The sequence below is a fragment of the Bombyx mori genome, chromosome 22 (genome assembly GCF_030269925.1).
Source record: "Bombyx mori chromosome 22, ASM3026992v2".
NCBI classification, from domain to species: domain Eukaryota; kingdom Metazoa; phylum Arthropoda; class Insecta; order Lepidoptera; family Bombycidae; genus Bombyx; species Bombyx mori.
The window spans coordinates 10414647-10430476 of record NC_085128.1 but is presented as its reverse complement, the minus strand read 5'-3'; the positions used below and the strand labels follow the sequence as shown (position 1 = coordinate 10430476).

Below are 15830 nucleotides of genomic sequence, written 5' to 3'. Positions count from 1 at the left end.
ATTTCATCAATATGTCAGGAACTATTCAAAACTATTTAGAAAAGTTTGTTTAGCGGCAAAATCTTTACATTTAAGTGATTTAATAAAAAATGCCCCTGACAAGATAAAGATGACTTGGAACATCATTGGTAGAGAAAGTGGAAAAGTCAGAAATAGCCACCAAGAATTCTCATTAAAAATAGATGATAAATTGGTAACTAGTCATGAAGATGTGGCTAATGCTTTTGAAAAGTTTTTCTCTGACATTCCAGTTTCAACTACCACTTCTCTAAATTCATCCCCCACAGCAGCTGAAATATTATTGCATAACCATGTCGACAAATGTAATTAAATTTTTAAATTTAAGGAAATTAAATCAAGCAATATAATAAAAAGTTTTAATAGCCTTAATGTAAAAAATACAGTTGACTTGTGGGGAATATCAGTAAAGGTTTTGAAGTCTGTAATAGACATTATTGCTCCTCATCTTGCTAGTATTTTTAATGATTGTATTAGGTGTGGTGTATTTCCTGACTGATTTATGTTTCATTAACATAGTAAAGTGATACCTCTTTTTAAATCTGGTAGTACTGATGACCCCTCTAACTATAGACCTATTTCAGTACTCCCTACGTTGAGTAAAATATTTGAAAAAATTATTTTGACACAACTTTTAGAACATTGTAATTCAAATAACCTGCTTCATAATAAACAATTCGGGTTTACCAGGGGTCGCTCTACAACTGATGCAGGTGCTTATCTACTCAAAAATATTTTTAAATCTTGGGAGGAATCGCATGATTGTCTTGGAATTTTCTGTGACTTGTCCAAAGCATTTGACTGTGTTGAACATGAAACATTGGTGAGGAAACTACATCACTATGGTATTAGGGATGGTGCATTGGAACTTATTACTTCCTATTTATCAGGAAGGATACAAACAGTAGATGTGAAAGGTAATAGATCTTCAGGCACCTTGTTGAAAATGGGTGTACCTCAGGGTTCCATTTTGGGTCATTTTTTATTTCTAATATATATAAACGATTTACCTAGTTTTATTGAGTCCCGACACGAGGTCGTATTATTCGCAGATGATACATCTTTATTATTTAAAATTAAACGACAATTACAAGTCTATGACGAAGTGAATGATGCGATTTCGTGTGTGGTTCATTGGTTCCGTATCAATAACCTATTATTGAATAGTAAGAAAACTAAATGTATTAAATTTACTTTAAAATGTATTAAACTATCTTTAAATGTGAGACAAGTGGAGAGTGATGTAATTGTTTCTGAGGAATCATTGGAGCTTGTTGAGTCAACCGTATTTCTTGGTATAACAGTGGACTCCAAACTGCAATGGGGACCTCATATTCATAAATTGGCGAGTAAGCTCAGCTCTGCAGCATACGCAGTAAAAAAAATTCGAATGTTAACAAACGCGGACACGGCTCGTTTAGTTTACTTTAGTTACTTCCACAGTGTCATGTCCTATGGCATTTTGCTATGGGGCATTGCGGCCGATGTAGAAATGATATTTATTCTGCAGAAAAGAGCTATACGTGCTATTTATAACATGCACTCAAGGGAATCCCTGAGGGAGAAATTTAAAGAAATTAAAGTTCTCACTATGCCATCCCAGTACATTTTTGAAAATTTGATGTATGTTCGTAAACATATTGAGGAGTTTCCTAAACAGTCGGACATACATAATAGAAATACTAGGAACAAATACAAGCTTGTTGTGCCGATGAGTAGGTTACATAAGATACGAAATTCATTCGGGTGTTTGTCTGTGCGCCTGTACAACAAAATCCCACAAGATGTTCAGAACCTACATATACATAGGTTTAAGAAAACTATTAAAGAACATCTGTGCAATAAAGCTTATTATAAAGTCAATGATTATCTAGAAGATTGCACAAAGTGGGAATGAGTTGCTCGCTCCAGGCATTTCAATATTGTAGTAATTGTTACGTTATATTACTCATTGTAAAAAATTCATATTTAAAAAAATAATCTAATATTAAAAAATAAATATTTTTTTTTTTTTTTTTTTTTTTATTGCCTTTGTAGGCAGACGGGCATACGGCCCACCTGATGGTGAGTGGTTACCGTCGCCCATGGACTTCAGCAATGCCAGGGGCAGAGCCAAGCCGCTGCCTACCGCTTAATACTCTCCATAAGCCTCGTTTGAAGAAGGACATGTCATAGCGCTCGGGAAACACCGTGGAGGGGAGCTCATTCCATAGCCGGATGGTACGTGGCAAAAAAGATCTCTGGAAACGCACTGTGGATGACCGCAGTGGCTCCAGGTAGTATGGATGAACTCTACTCCGGTGGCGGGCGGTGCGATGGTAAAAACGAGATGCTGGTATCATCTCGAACAATTCCTCAGAGCACTCCCCATGGAACATACGGTACAAAATACAGAGGGAACCGAAGTCCCTCCGCAGACCCAGAGGCTCCAAACGATCCGAGAGAAATAATAATAATTTCATATGTAAAAAAAAAAGACATGCCCGCTGAGTTTCTTGCCAATTCTTCTCAGGACGGAGGCTAGTTCTTGTGAATTGGCGGTAGTTTTTTTGACGTTCAACAAGTATGTACTTTCATTTATGTTGAATAAAAATTTTTGATTTGATTTGATTTGATTTGATTTGATTTGAAAGGAGAGTACGCCGTGACGCCGATCCGACCATGCCTCCAGCACGGGCACCAGGGCCTCGAGGGTGCGCCGGCGGGTGGCCACCGCAAAGAACCCTACTGTACACATTCTTGATCATTGCTCTTCTACTCTTGCTTATTTTAAATAATTTTATAAATTTTTGTGCAGTAGCGAACATAATATGCATATTGGAAAAGAGCATGCCGATTCAAGCAATGAGTTCCATGCCGATTCTTCTCAGTGTTCAGTTTGCATTCCGAATCGATGGTAAAGCCATTTACGTTATGAAAATCTAATTAGACTTACTTTATTTAAAAAAAAACCACTTTATTTTTGACAAATCAAGCTAATAACACCGTGGAACATATATATAGGTGATAAAAGCGTGTTAAAAACAAAAGAAGTACACACATTAAAATCTCTTCTTTCATTTTAATATGAAAACCTAATAACTCTCTTTATACCCAGTTTATACTTTAATTTCACTTGTACTTGACGAATCTTATTCACATTGCTAGCAAAGCAATTTTACCGATATCCAAATCGATTCGCAAATCGTCATCTTTAGCAATCATTCTAAGCCCCAAACCCCAGACCCAAACTAAAATTTATTTTGCATTAAGTAATAAATACGCAAAACAGTCGAAGAAAATAACCTAATCAAATCTGAAGAAAATTGTGCATTTTTTCTATTTCATTTGATTACCATTCATAACAGTCATTAAGCTAAGTGCTGGAATTAAACTTTTTGCTTCTTTCATAAATGAGAGAACAATTTCAATACAAGCTTTTGTGAGAAATCATTTCTAAACAATAATCAGAGCTCTCCGTATTCTTTAGAATTAATTTTAAAATATATTTAAACATTTGTATTCTAATTTCATTGGCACAGCCCTTCTGTGACCTTCTGTGAAACAGAAAATCATTTAACCTGCAGAGAAATCAATACATGTAATAAAATAGAAGAATTCGGTGCATTGAAAAAAAGTAATGCAATAGAAAAGAACTTAGAAGAAGTGGAAAAGAACAGAAAACAATGACTATTCTAATTCGTTCGGTCTGCTTATCTGTTTATTTGTGCACATCTCCGGAACTACTCTAGCGATTTTAATTAAGCTTTCACAGTCGCCCGCGCGTTTTAAAGTGTAGTCCACACAGGAAAAAACACGAGCGGAAAACTAGTGTGTAATATACACTAATAGTATTTTAGACAGACAAGCTAACGATCGGATTCACTGATACGCTTGGACATCGATTTGAATTTCGAATTTCGACTCGTTTCATAGCTTACTAGATGATGATGTTTTTTTGATAACGCCATCTTGTTGTGTCTTTAAAGCGGTTAGTTGCCCTCAATTAAGAAAAATTGTATTATTATTCGCCAATAGATGTCGGGAAAAGTTGACTATTGAAAACACGAATAAAACATTTACTGAAAATAAATCGTAGCTAGATCGATTTATCGCCCCCCAAATCCCCTGTATTCTAAATTTTATGAAAATCGTTGGAGCCGTTTCCGAGATTCAGATTATATATAGAATTGCTCGTTTAATTAAAGGTATAAGATTTGAAAATTGTAATTGTAACGAAATCGGTCGTGCGTTCTGATCTCATCAACGATGCTTGACTTCAACATTTTTTTTCTTTTAATTTGTCTATACAGGCTGACGAGTACATAAACTGGAGCACACAGCTATCACAGCGTGAATGACTCTACCCATTGGTAGGAAACCGTTGTCCAGTACCTATTGATCGATCGATATATCTTTCATCTTAACTTACCTACAAATCCAAGAGTGCCGTCGTCGAGGAATCGAAGCCAAGGTTAAAGCGAACGGAGGCAAGGCTGTCGGTGGGTCATCCTCCTCCTGGGGCGGCGCACCACAAACCCGAACCTCGGGCACACGAAGTTGTCTTCCACTCATAGCTGACGCGGTTAATCTTCGGATGACGTCCAACAAATTATCCGCATAGCTTAAAGTCCGTTTTATATTAAAACTATTCGTTTAAATATCAGAATGATTGAGATTTCCAAAATGACTAAATTCAGGTTCCGTCTTTGTTTACCTAAAAAAAATTTTGAAATTATTAACTTAAATTTTTGTTCTAATTTTTTTAAATCTAAATTCATTTCACTTTGCGTTTGAATGGAATGCGTTGTTAATGAGCTGCGAGGTTCAAGTTTTCACGAGTTTCATTGTTAAAAAGTCGATAGCGAGATCATTATCGTGAGTAATGTTGGTCCTCCGACCAGAAGCCAGTCGTAAAATACTTGCTTTTACCGTAAATTTATTAGTCAAAGTTCCATCTTTAAAGTCAAGTATAAGTAATGTTACTCTAGATATTTTGTGTTCAAATTTAAAATTTGAAAAGCCTCAGATCTGTTTAGATTGGCTTTAGTTTTTAAATTTTTTTGGCCTACGTAACATCAAATGTATGAAATTCACGACTCACCTGATTTTAATGACATCATTGTTACTTACAATACGAACAGACTAAATAAAATGAGCATCGTAACTTCAGACGAATGTTTGCAGTGGTTTATGAAAAAAAAAATTATTTCTTAAATTAAAAGAGATTATTAAATAACAAAACAAAATACTATTCAGGAAAAATATTTAATACTTTTCCTTAATACTTTTTAGGCCGGATATTTGATAAATTTTAGGTGATCATCATGGTAAAGATATTTATGATGTATTTACCTTACCAAAATATTTAGACTTATTTTTAGTTTTTTTTTAAGTAAAAGAAAAAAAAGACAACGTTTTAAGAAAATACGCCTCAGAGCGAGGTAACGCCACATGAGTCGTGTTTAATCGTGCGTGCAGCCGGCTCTATCGAATTATAAGACGTTGTCACGTCAATAATATAAAAATAAGCTACAAATCGTATATTTTTATTAACTACATTACAACTAAAACTTAACACTGTTTTTAAGATGGAAAAACAAAAGAAAATCAAACAATCAATATTAATTTAGTTTTTTTCTCCAATATTATATTTAAAATTAGAATAATTCTCTCAAAGCTAAGTAAAGTAAAGCTGTAATTCTAAAAAAAAAAATGAAAAAGAAAAACATATCATCCCGTTTGTTTGGAACTATTGTCCCATCTGTTGGCCGAATGCCTAATACCTGTACCACGAGCCGCGACGTGACCTCGACCTCTTTCCTAACGTATTTCGGGAAAAATAAGTCGAATCGTAAGGTTAACGAAACATTATTAGATTGGTGAAGAGAATAGGCCTTATTTTCTCAGTTTGATCCTTCTTTCCAGAAACTTCTTCATGCAACGTACTGATAAACTGTTTTGACGTTTTAGATTTAAGCAAGAGAGGTGTTTAGTAGAATCAGTATTATGTTATTACAGACGTAAAGAGTTATGCGTGCTATGAAAGTAAATTTATTCATAGATTTCAGATACATTACTTTATCTGACACGAATTTTTTCTATCGTCTTTTTTCATGTTACGACCCAATTTCACTAAAATCGATATAATATAAGAGTGGATGTTTTTTCGTGAGAAATCTGTGCACGTAAAAAACCAGATGCGGGCAGAATAATTTTTCGCTCTCTGGCGACCGAGGTTTAATTTGGGCGCACTCTCGACGCCCAACTACTTTGTAAGTTATCTTAATGTTGCTTCCAAACAATTCCATATTATGTGCTTTTGGAATGTGGTACATAGTTTCTTGGCGTTTAATGTACTAACTTAATAAGTCATTTTGTTACTAATTTCAGAGAATAGATGAAGAAGCAGCGTTCAGTTTTCAGCGAATTCAAAATTCATTATCAAACTGTTAACGTATTAAATTTATTTAAACTAGACTGGATGAAAAAGTTTATAGAATTATTATAAATTACCTATATACTGGATGAAACATATTTTTTTTTACAAATAATTTGTAATTGATATAATTTAAAGTCAATATATTTCAGTATTTAAAGACAAATGTTTTTTTGTATTATACCATAAACAACAACACAGAGCTCACCAACTTACCCTTTAAACTAATCGTATAAACCAGATTTTTTATTTATTAAAATATGGCAACATTTTGAATGTTGTACGGCTGTCTGGCCGAAATGCCTATTTCTTGGAAACGATTTAATTGTGATCCAAATAATTAACTCGACTTAATTAAGCCGCATTCATTCTATTTACCATAAAGAGGACGATGTACGATGCTTGATTTTATTAAACACGAAAAGCTTAATGCTCATAAATCGCTGTCTCCAAAGCCTTTGTTGTAGCCGCGCCACAAAAAGTCATTCGGAACGTTTCATTACAAAACGTGATTCCAACGTTTTTGCGTTGTATTATCTGAGTCCGAGACATAATTAAAACACTTTACGGCTTATTACATATCGCGTTTATTATAAATAAATCTAAGACTTTAGTCGTCTTTGATTATAGTTAGGCAAGAGTTTTTGGCATTTTATAGTATCTTCAGTCGGCGTCGATGCGCCACTTCGATAAAGCGGCACGACACGAGAACCCTCTAATCGTGGCCGCCGGTAACTACATTCCCGATCCTGCGGACAGAATGGAAAGCAGTCGACGTCGCCCAAAACACGTCATCTCGGATCCTCCCGATCCACTAACGGTGCTTTTAGGTACTTCAAGCACCGGTCACCGTTCTCGTCGAACCCGTCGCTTGCGACGAAGGGCTCGACGAGTAAATTAACTCTCAGATACAGCCCACTGAGTTTCTCGCCGGATCTTCTCAGTGGGTCGCGTTTCCGATCCGGTGGTAGATTCTGCGAAGCACGGCTCTTGCTAGGGTTCGTGTTAGCAACGTCATCAGGTTTGAGCCCCGTGAGCTCACCTACTAGCCACGGTTACGCTGAAATAGCCCCTAAGGCTATCAGCTAAGGTAGGGAAAAAAAAGGCATTTTATTTTGTAATACCACCTAATTAGTTCTGTGTAAAGTACGTTTTTGTATGGGAAAATGTATGGTAATGTATGGTAGGTATGTAATGTATGGTATGTATGGTAATATGTGTTTGGTATATATATTTGTAATCTTTTTTTTTAATGCCCTTGTAGGCAGACGAGCATACGGCCCACCTGATGGTGAGTGGTTACCGTCGCCCGTGGACTTCAGCAATGCCAGGGGCAGAGCCAAGCCGCTGCCTACAGAATCTAGTATGAATGTCATTGCACCTATCATTATTTTCTCTGCACTACCTTTGGTTGACTGGTAGAGAATGCCTTAGGCATTAAGGCCGCCAATGTAAATTTCACATGAAGTGTAATAAATAAGTAAATAAAATGAAAAAAAACTTTTTGATCCAGGTGAATATGCACTGACTGAATCGGCATATAGATAGGTTATTGATATGAGTTTTAGAAAGCTTTAACTGACTCGGTGGTGTAGTAGTTAGTAGCCCTAACTATTGCGTCGAGGGTCGTGGGTTCGATTCCGACATCGGGAAAACGTTGCGTGATCAACAGGCTTATTTGTTCTACATGTTTATTATTTATGTATGTATATACTTAAAGGTGTATAAGTATTTATGTCAGTCAACGATACCCATAAACATAGGGAATCCTAATTGGGGGTGGATGACCGTGCGTGATTTGTTCCCAGTATTATTATTATTATTTAAGAAAATAAAAAAAAAACAATTTTTGTTTAATACTATAACAGTGTTTCTAATTACTTTGCTTTTGGTTCATTTACAAATCTAGCAATAATTTCAATATTAGAATTTCCAGAGACCACGGTTAAATTGTCATGGTTGCTAACCACTAGACCTATGTAGGAATAACAAAATTGCTTTTAATTTTAAGCGTCATCTTTTAACCGAACGGATTCCTTGATGTCAAAAAGTCAATACGGGCATAGTCAAGTCTGCGCTTTCGTGTTCGCCGAACATAAAGATGTTGACAGTACCGACCTTCGAATTGATTTAACGTAAAGCATGAATAGCTCCATAGTATTGTAAGTCCTTGGAAATCAATACGAATTCAAGGGGCCTAGTCGAACTCCAAACTAATAAAGTTAGCGCTTGTAGATATCTGTATATTAATACGTGAAGCAAAAACTATGTATCCCTTTTTACGAAAATTACGCGGACGGAGGAGTATGAAATTTTCCACACTTATAGAGAATATAGAGAAGAAGTGCACAATGCTAATATTTTTTTAAAATAATGCATAAAAGATACATTAAATCAATAAAGACAACAATACACACACTACTACCATGTATTTGACACACACGCATATGCATACTATTTATTGTCAAACTTAACGTCTGTTGTCAAATTGAAATTAAAGATTGTTTGTCTATGTTAATATTTTTTATAGTGTAGTCTTGGCGAAATTTGTGATTATAGAAGTATAAAATATAATCATAATAGTGTACAAACTTACAATTCCAATTAATTATAGTTGAATTTCGACTACTGCGGGACCTCTAGTATACATGAATGTGTTAGATTGACATAAGCTAAACCCGTGACTTTTCCTAATATGTAATTACATTATGTATTTATTAATACGTGAAACAAAAAAATTGTACCCATTTTTACGAAAATTGCGCGGACTGAGCAATTAAAAATGAAATTTTCCACACTTATGAAGAATATAGTGGAGTGCAGAATGCTAATATTTTTTTTAATTGTGCATAAAGATACTTTGAATCAATAAACAAAAACATTACAGACACTAACCTGTATTTGACACATACACGCTTAAGTAGGTACTCTTTTGTAATTGTCAAAGTCTGTGTTCAAATTGAGAATAGATTAATGTTGTTTGTCCTCAATATTATTTATCTATAGTGTAGCCTTGGCGAAATTTGTTATTATACATGTACAAATGATAGTCTTCTGACAATAGACCCTTAGTAATGTTCAAACTTATGATTTTAATTATAGTCGAATTTCAACTACCTAGGGAATCCTAGCTCGGGGCCAGAAGACTGTGTGTAGTTTGTCCTCAATAATTTATTTGTTTGGTCACTAAGTTGTACGCGGAAAAAACAAAAAGGGCAGGAGTAATTAAATCTCTTTTATTTCCTGATGGTTTCCCGTTCCCGTGAAGAGCGGTATAATACTATTTAATACTATTTCATTTATGGTATATTTATTATACTATTTAATTTATGGTAGGCAGTATCTAGGCTGCGCCCCTAGCATTGCTGACGTCCATGAGCGACGGTAACCACTTACCATCCGGTGGGCTGTGTGCCCGTCTGCCTAGAAAGGCAATAAAAAAGAACTATACCATGAACGACAATAATATATTTTCAGGGCTATGAAATGAATTGATAAAACGTGAACTTGTGTACAAAAGGCAAAACTTTGAGATAGTTAATAAAAATGTTCTCGTTTATAAAAAAATGTTAGTAGTTTATTAGTTTACCTACCAGTTTTTTACTAGCATCTTTTAGAGAAGTCTTTATTAAATATTAAAGGAATTGGTCCCTACAGGCGTGACATTGTAGCGTGACGTTTCTTACGTCATCTAACCTTAACACTGCTCGATTCCACTCGACAAAGGTGGAGAGGTAATAAAGGGCGGGTAGGGCAGGCAATGCGATTAATAGCAGATCGCGACCTTTGCGTGTGGAAAGCGCCTGATGGATATATATCACACGCACGCTGCGGCGAGATCTTTGCAGATGTTTGTTCACAGGAGTTAGAGATAAACGCGTCAACTGGAGTTAAGGATACATTGTATGTTTTATAACAACGAATGTGCGTGGTTTTTGTTGTTGAGAATATTTTTTTGAAGTATATGTACAATATAAGTAAAGATCAGAGCTTAATGGCAGTAAAATGGCGAGATTGAGGCGTAAAATTTATTTATATTATCATATCATTTTACTCGTGGTAGGATTTGTGAGTCCGCACGGGTAGGTACCACCACCCCGCCTATTTCTGCCGTGAAGCAGTAATGCGTTTCGGCTTGAAGGGTGAGGCAGCCGTTGTAACTATTCTGAGACCTTAGAACTTATATCTCAAGACGGGTGGCGCATTTACGCTGTAGTTGTGTATGGGTTCCGGTAACCACTTAACACCAGGTGGGCTGTGAGCTCGTCCATCCATCTAAGTAATAAAAATAATAAAAAAAAAAGTTTCACAATTCGTACTTCAAGATTAGCCTTGAAATTTTACTTAAACATAAACAATTTTCGCTAACTGGTTTATTGTCTTTAACTATTTAATATTACGAATATTCGTTAATATCCGTAAAAACCCCACGGCGTATTAAAAAGGTAAAGTTTATTAATATTATTCGTCAGCGTAGACAATTGCCAGTAAACAAGACGCGACGCTAACATTTATCTATTATACCACGCACTATCCCGATACCCAATGGTCCCATCAATTAACTGTTTTAGTTTTCGCAATGAAAATAATGGTCGCGGAAGTTGATAAATTAGGAGGTCGCATACCGCATAGCGAACGAGCACTCTCACAAACAATGAGCAATTATATTTTCAATGTGTCATAATTGAGTGTTTCGAGAATTTAAATTGTGCATCGCTGTTTAGCTTGTGAGGCCTATACAATGATTTTTATTTGGAATACCGATCGATTGTATTAAAAAAAATGTGTGCGTGTACTAGTGTACACACGTAAGAAGTGAAACTTATTTATGGCCTTATTTTTCGAAAAATGATCTACATGCAACTTTCTAGAAATTGGTTAAATAAAGTTAAATTAGATAAAGTTTAAACAAAAGGATTTTATTATCATAGACATGAATACAAAAAAGTTAAATTAGATAAAGTTTAAACAAAAGGATTTTATTATCATAGACATGAATACAAAACAGATGGCGCGTAACGGAAAAATGTGACGCGTAACCGAAAAATGTGACGGTAAATTTTTTTCCAACGCCGATAAGGAAGTTTCACTTCAAAAAAGACAAGTTTCAAACTTTGTAGATACCTAAGTATTTATTTATTTATTTATTACACTTCATGTAATTTTACATTGGCGGACTTAATGCCTAAGGCATTCTCTACCGGTCAAACAAAGGTAGTGCAGAGTAAGTAGTAGTAGTTGCAATGACATTTATATTAAGTTACGAATACATACACAAAACAGTATATATACATAAATACACAATATCATATACATATACATACATACACACATACATACATACATATAATATTAAATGTTATATTTGCCCGAACTTCTAAGTACTTTGGTAGGTGTGAAGATCTTACAGATTAATATTTCAATGCAACTTAAAGTAGACATCCTGATACGATCTAAATGAGACCTGGCGCCAGTGATCGATTTATTAATTTATAAAAAGATATCGAAAACATCGCTAACAGATTAGATATTATGTTAACAAGCATGCGTCGCGTTTTGGTATGGCGATTAGTTTCCGAGGAATTAGCGCCAACTGTGATTTAATTAAATTGGCGATGGCGAACGATCGGCTAATGTAGGTATATGCGCTGAGAGCTCTGCTAATGTAGAGTAGGGATTGGACATACATATCGAATAACTGGAATTCACTTTTTAACGAGAATTGTAATAAGTTATAATAAGCATTGAAAAGTATAGAAAATCCATTCGTTAAAATGTACAGATAAGTCAAGTCTATAATAGATATGAACTGTATCGGGCTTCGATCTAATTGATGTTTTTATTTATTTATTGCCTTTGTAGGCAGACGGCTCACCTGATGATGAGTGATTACAGTCGAGTGGTCATAGCGCTCGGAAAACACCATAGAGGGCAGTAAATTCCAATGTATGTTGTAATGCTTAAAAATACGTGTTTTTCCATGAAAGGTTTTTTTGGAACGGAGTTCTTTATTACGTCCGTAACGTAAGATTTTTTTATTGCTTAGATGTGTGGACGAGCTCACAGCCCACCTGGTGTTAAGTGGTTACTGGAACCCATATACATCTACAACGTAAATGCGCCACACACCTTGAGATATAAGTTCTAAGGTCTCAGTATAGTTACAACGGCTGCCCCACCTTTCAAACCGAAACGCATTACTGCTTCACGGCAGAAATAGGCGGGGCGGTGGTACCTACCCGTGCGGACTCACAAGAGGTCCTACCACCAGTAAAAAACTTAACTTGAATTTCAATAATTCTGAAAACATAGACATTCTAGACTTTCATAAGTACGCCTAATTAAAATGACAATTTTAACTTCAAGCGCGCGCCAAAAACGTAACGCTATGTATATCATAACGATCAGAGCCATGCGGTATTTAGGTCACATTTTGCGTATGTCACTTCCAGACTTGTTTTATTCTCGTGTAGATTGTAATAATCCGGGCGCAAGTGGTGAGCCCACGGTGACGTCAGCAGTACACGCTACGCCGGTCTGGAGATCGTTTATTTTATTGCTGACGAGGGAATATTGCTATCACATACCTACACGATGACCGCGTAAATTAACGGCTCACGTGCCCCATTAAGTATTACGGCTTGTTTGTTTGAAATCGATTTTCGATTTGATTTCGTTTTGGCTACGTATCTACGTAATTACTAAGGATGTACCCACATTGAACTGACCGTGTTCAAACCGTTTTAAACATTTCAGCTTAAATATTTTTTTTTACAAATGCGTTGAGTATATCTTATATGAACTCTCAAGTAAGTTTTCTATATCGTAATATTGTGTATTTTGGACTTTTACAAACGAGCTTTGAAAGCGGAGGAGCTATGCTCCTAACATTGTCGTTGTCCATGAACATCAGATACTACTTTCCATCAAGTCGGCCATGTGCTTTTCTGCCTTCAAATGCAATAAAAAAGGCTATTGTTATTCTTAATAGTTTTATAGTTTAATTGAGGTTGTGAGCCTAGGATTATCCACAACAACATAATATAACCCGTGAGCACGTGCCAATAGACTCTAATTTTCTACAAGATGTAGGTCTTCTAGAATTACCTATATTTATATCGTAGACTAGTTATCAATTGATAAAAAAAAAAAAAAAAAAATGTATGTATATTTTGAATACCATTTGAAAGTCTAATTGAATTTTATACATACCTAACGAATGTAATAAGACAGTTAATTCTCGAATCGGATAAGAAATAAAATGGGAAATGAAAAAGGAAAAATACTTTTTAATCTCTTTGGCCTCGTTTTTAAAACGACTACGGAGAATATTTACATATTTCTCTTTATCGTTTATTTTAAAAGAATTCAAAAAAATTATCTATTTTTAACGGGAAACCTGTGTATTTATGTAAACTAGAGGTCCCGCAGTAGTCGAAATTCGACTATAATTAATTGAAATTGTAAGCTTGTACACTATTATTATGTATTGTATTTTATACTTCTATAATCACAAATTTCGCCAAGACTACACTATAAAAAATATTAACTAAGACAAACAATATTTAATCTATTCTCAATTTGACAACAGACGTCAAGAACAAAAGTTTGACAATAAATAGTTTGCATGCGTGTGTGCGTCAAATACATGGTATGTAGTGTGTGTACTGTTTTCTTTATTGATTTAATGTATCTTTTATGCATTACTTTAAAAAAATATTAGGATTGTGCACTTCTTCTCTACCTATATATTCTCTATAAGTGTGGAAAATTCATACTCCTCCGTCCGCGCAATTTTTGTAGAAAGGGATCCAAAGTTTTTGCTTCACGTATTAATATATAGATTAAACTTCATGCACAAACAACAGTATCGGAGACGCGTTTTTATGCGGTATTTAAACACAGCGTTTTTGATTCAGATTCAACTTTTTCTTTACATTTCACATCTACGAATTCGCCTATAATCTTTTGTTATTGTTTTAAATAGGGAGTCTAAAGAGTACTAACTGAGCGTTGATAGTTACTGGAGCTTAATAATATAGAAAGGGCAATCTTAAATCTCAAGTTCATTGTAATAATGAATGTCATATTCCAACCGAAACGCATTCATTTATCGCGGCAGAAATGGGCATGGTGACGGTGCAAAATTCAATTCTGACCTGAACCTAGACCTATTTTCTGAACACTAGACTTATAATTCTTCCAAATTAGCATAAAAAATCTTGAAGTGTTAAATCAGATATTACATAAAAGGAAAAAAGCATCCCAATTTCGCAATTCGGTTACTCAAAGGAATTTTTTGGCTTGTTGGTGACGTAAATACATAGAAGAAGCCTCGTACCCCGGGTATAATTATCTTACAAGTAGGTACTATACAACGTCAGAACAAGATATAGCCAGAGGAGAACATTAAAATCGGAACACTTTTCTTAAAATTCAGTAACGTTCGCATTTGATGGCATGGATTAAACTATTTTATGGGTTAGATATTCCTGGAATACGTGTTTATGAGGCAAGGAAATGGTCAAGGGTAATATTGATCTATACGTTCGAAAATAATCGATTGGGATTTTGTTGATTTTACATTTTAATTTTGGTAAATTTTGTAGAATCAATTTCATGAGACGTTACATTTTGACGTGACAACGTCTTATAATTCGATCGAGCCGGCTGCACGAACGAAAAAACATGACTCATGTGGCGTTACCTCGCTCTGAGGCGTTCCATTTAAGGCTTGAAGTGCAAGCGAGAGCGCGCAATGAGCGACAAAGAGGCACAATCGGCCTCCGCGTTTGGCAGCGTTCGACATCTGTAGCTCTCCTACTTGAGTGAGCGATGCATCCGCGTGGACAGCTGCTATACAATAATACATTTACATGTTTTCGTCAAGTATGAAGTTCAGTGAAAAGTGAATGTGGTGTCAATTGTCCATACAAAATATCTAAACAAATAAAATTAAAATTTTCTTTTGAAAAATTAAACCATTCCATCAGTATTCTTATGACGTTGTCACGTTTAACTATCGTCAGTAAACCGACTTTACAGACAACCGTTTTTTTTTTACGACTCGTTCGAACAACGCTCGAAGTTGAAATCCTGTGATGAAACAAATTCAGAGAACCACAAAATGATATATGAGATTTGAAAATGCAACACTTACATTTAGGGCTTAAAAGAAGAAAAAAAACGCGCGCACGACATAACATTTGAAAATACATATGCCTAAAACGCAGTCGATCTAAAAATAAAGTAATCGGTCCCATATTACACATTTCTCTCAGTTCCTTCCCCCGATTTATTGCAAAAAGGTTTGCATATTTACCGAGTACACATTAACGCAAACATAAGGGGACGCTGTACGAGCAGCCGCGTATAATATTTTTGTGAAATGAAA

General features: G+C 35.2%; 1 protein-coding gene and 1 long non-coding RNA gene across 8 annotated transcripts in view; one reads left to right on the top strand and one right to left on the bottom strand.

The window, feature by feature from the left end:
• LOC101742254 (cAMP-specific 3',5'-cyclic phosphodiesterase) overlaps positions 1–15830 on the bottom strand; it is a 632766-nt gene that overhangs the window by 275947 nt on the left and 340989 nt on the right. For 2 of the 7 annotated variants that reach the window (XM_038019025.2, XM_062674972.1), the window contains exon 2: positions 4430–4714. The exons of the other annotated variants lie outside the window; for them this stretch is intronic. In XM_038019025.2, the coding sequence (XP_037874953.1) occupies positions 4430–4572 (143 nt within the window). In that variant the 5' untranslated portion in view covers positions 4573–4714. The remainder of the gene's footprint in view (positions 1–4429; positions 4715–15830) is intronic. 7 annotated transcript variants of the gene reach the window in all.
• On the top strand, positions 5096–6602 carry LOC134201021 (uncharacterized). The gene is made up of 2 exons (XR_009976176.1): positions 5096–6272; positions 6391–6602. It is a non-coding gene; the product is annotated as an uncharacterized LOC134201021 (long non-coding RNA).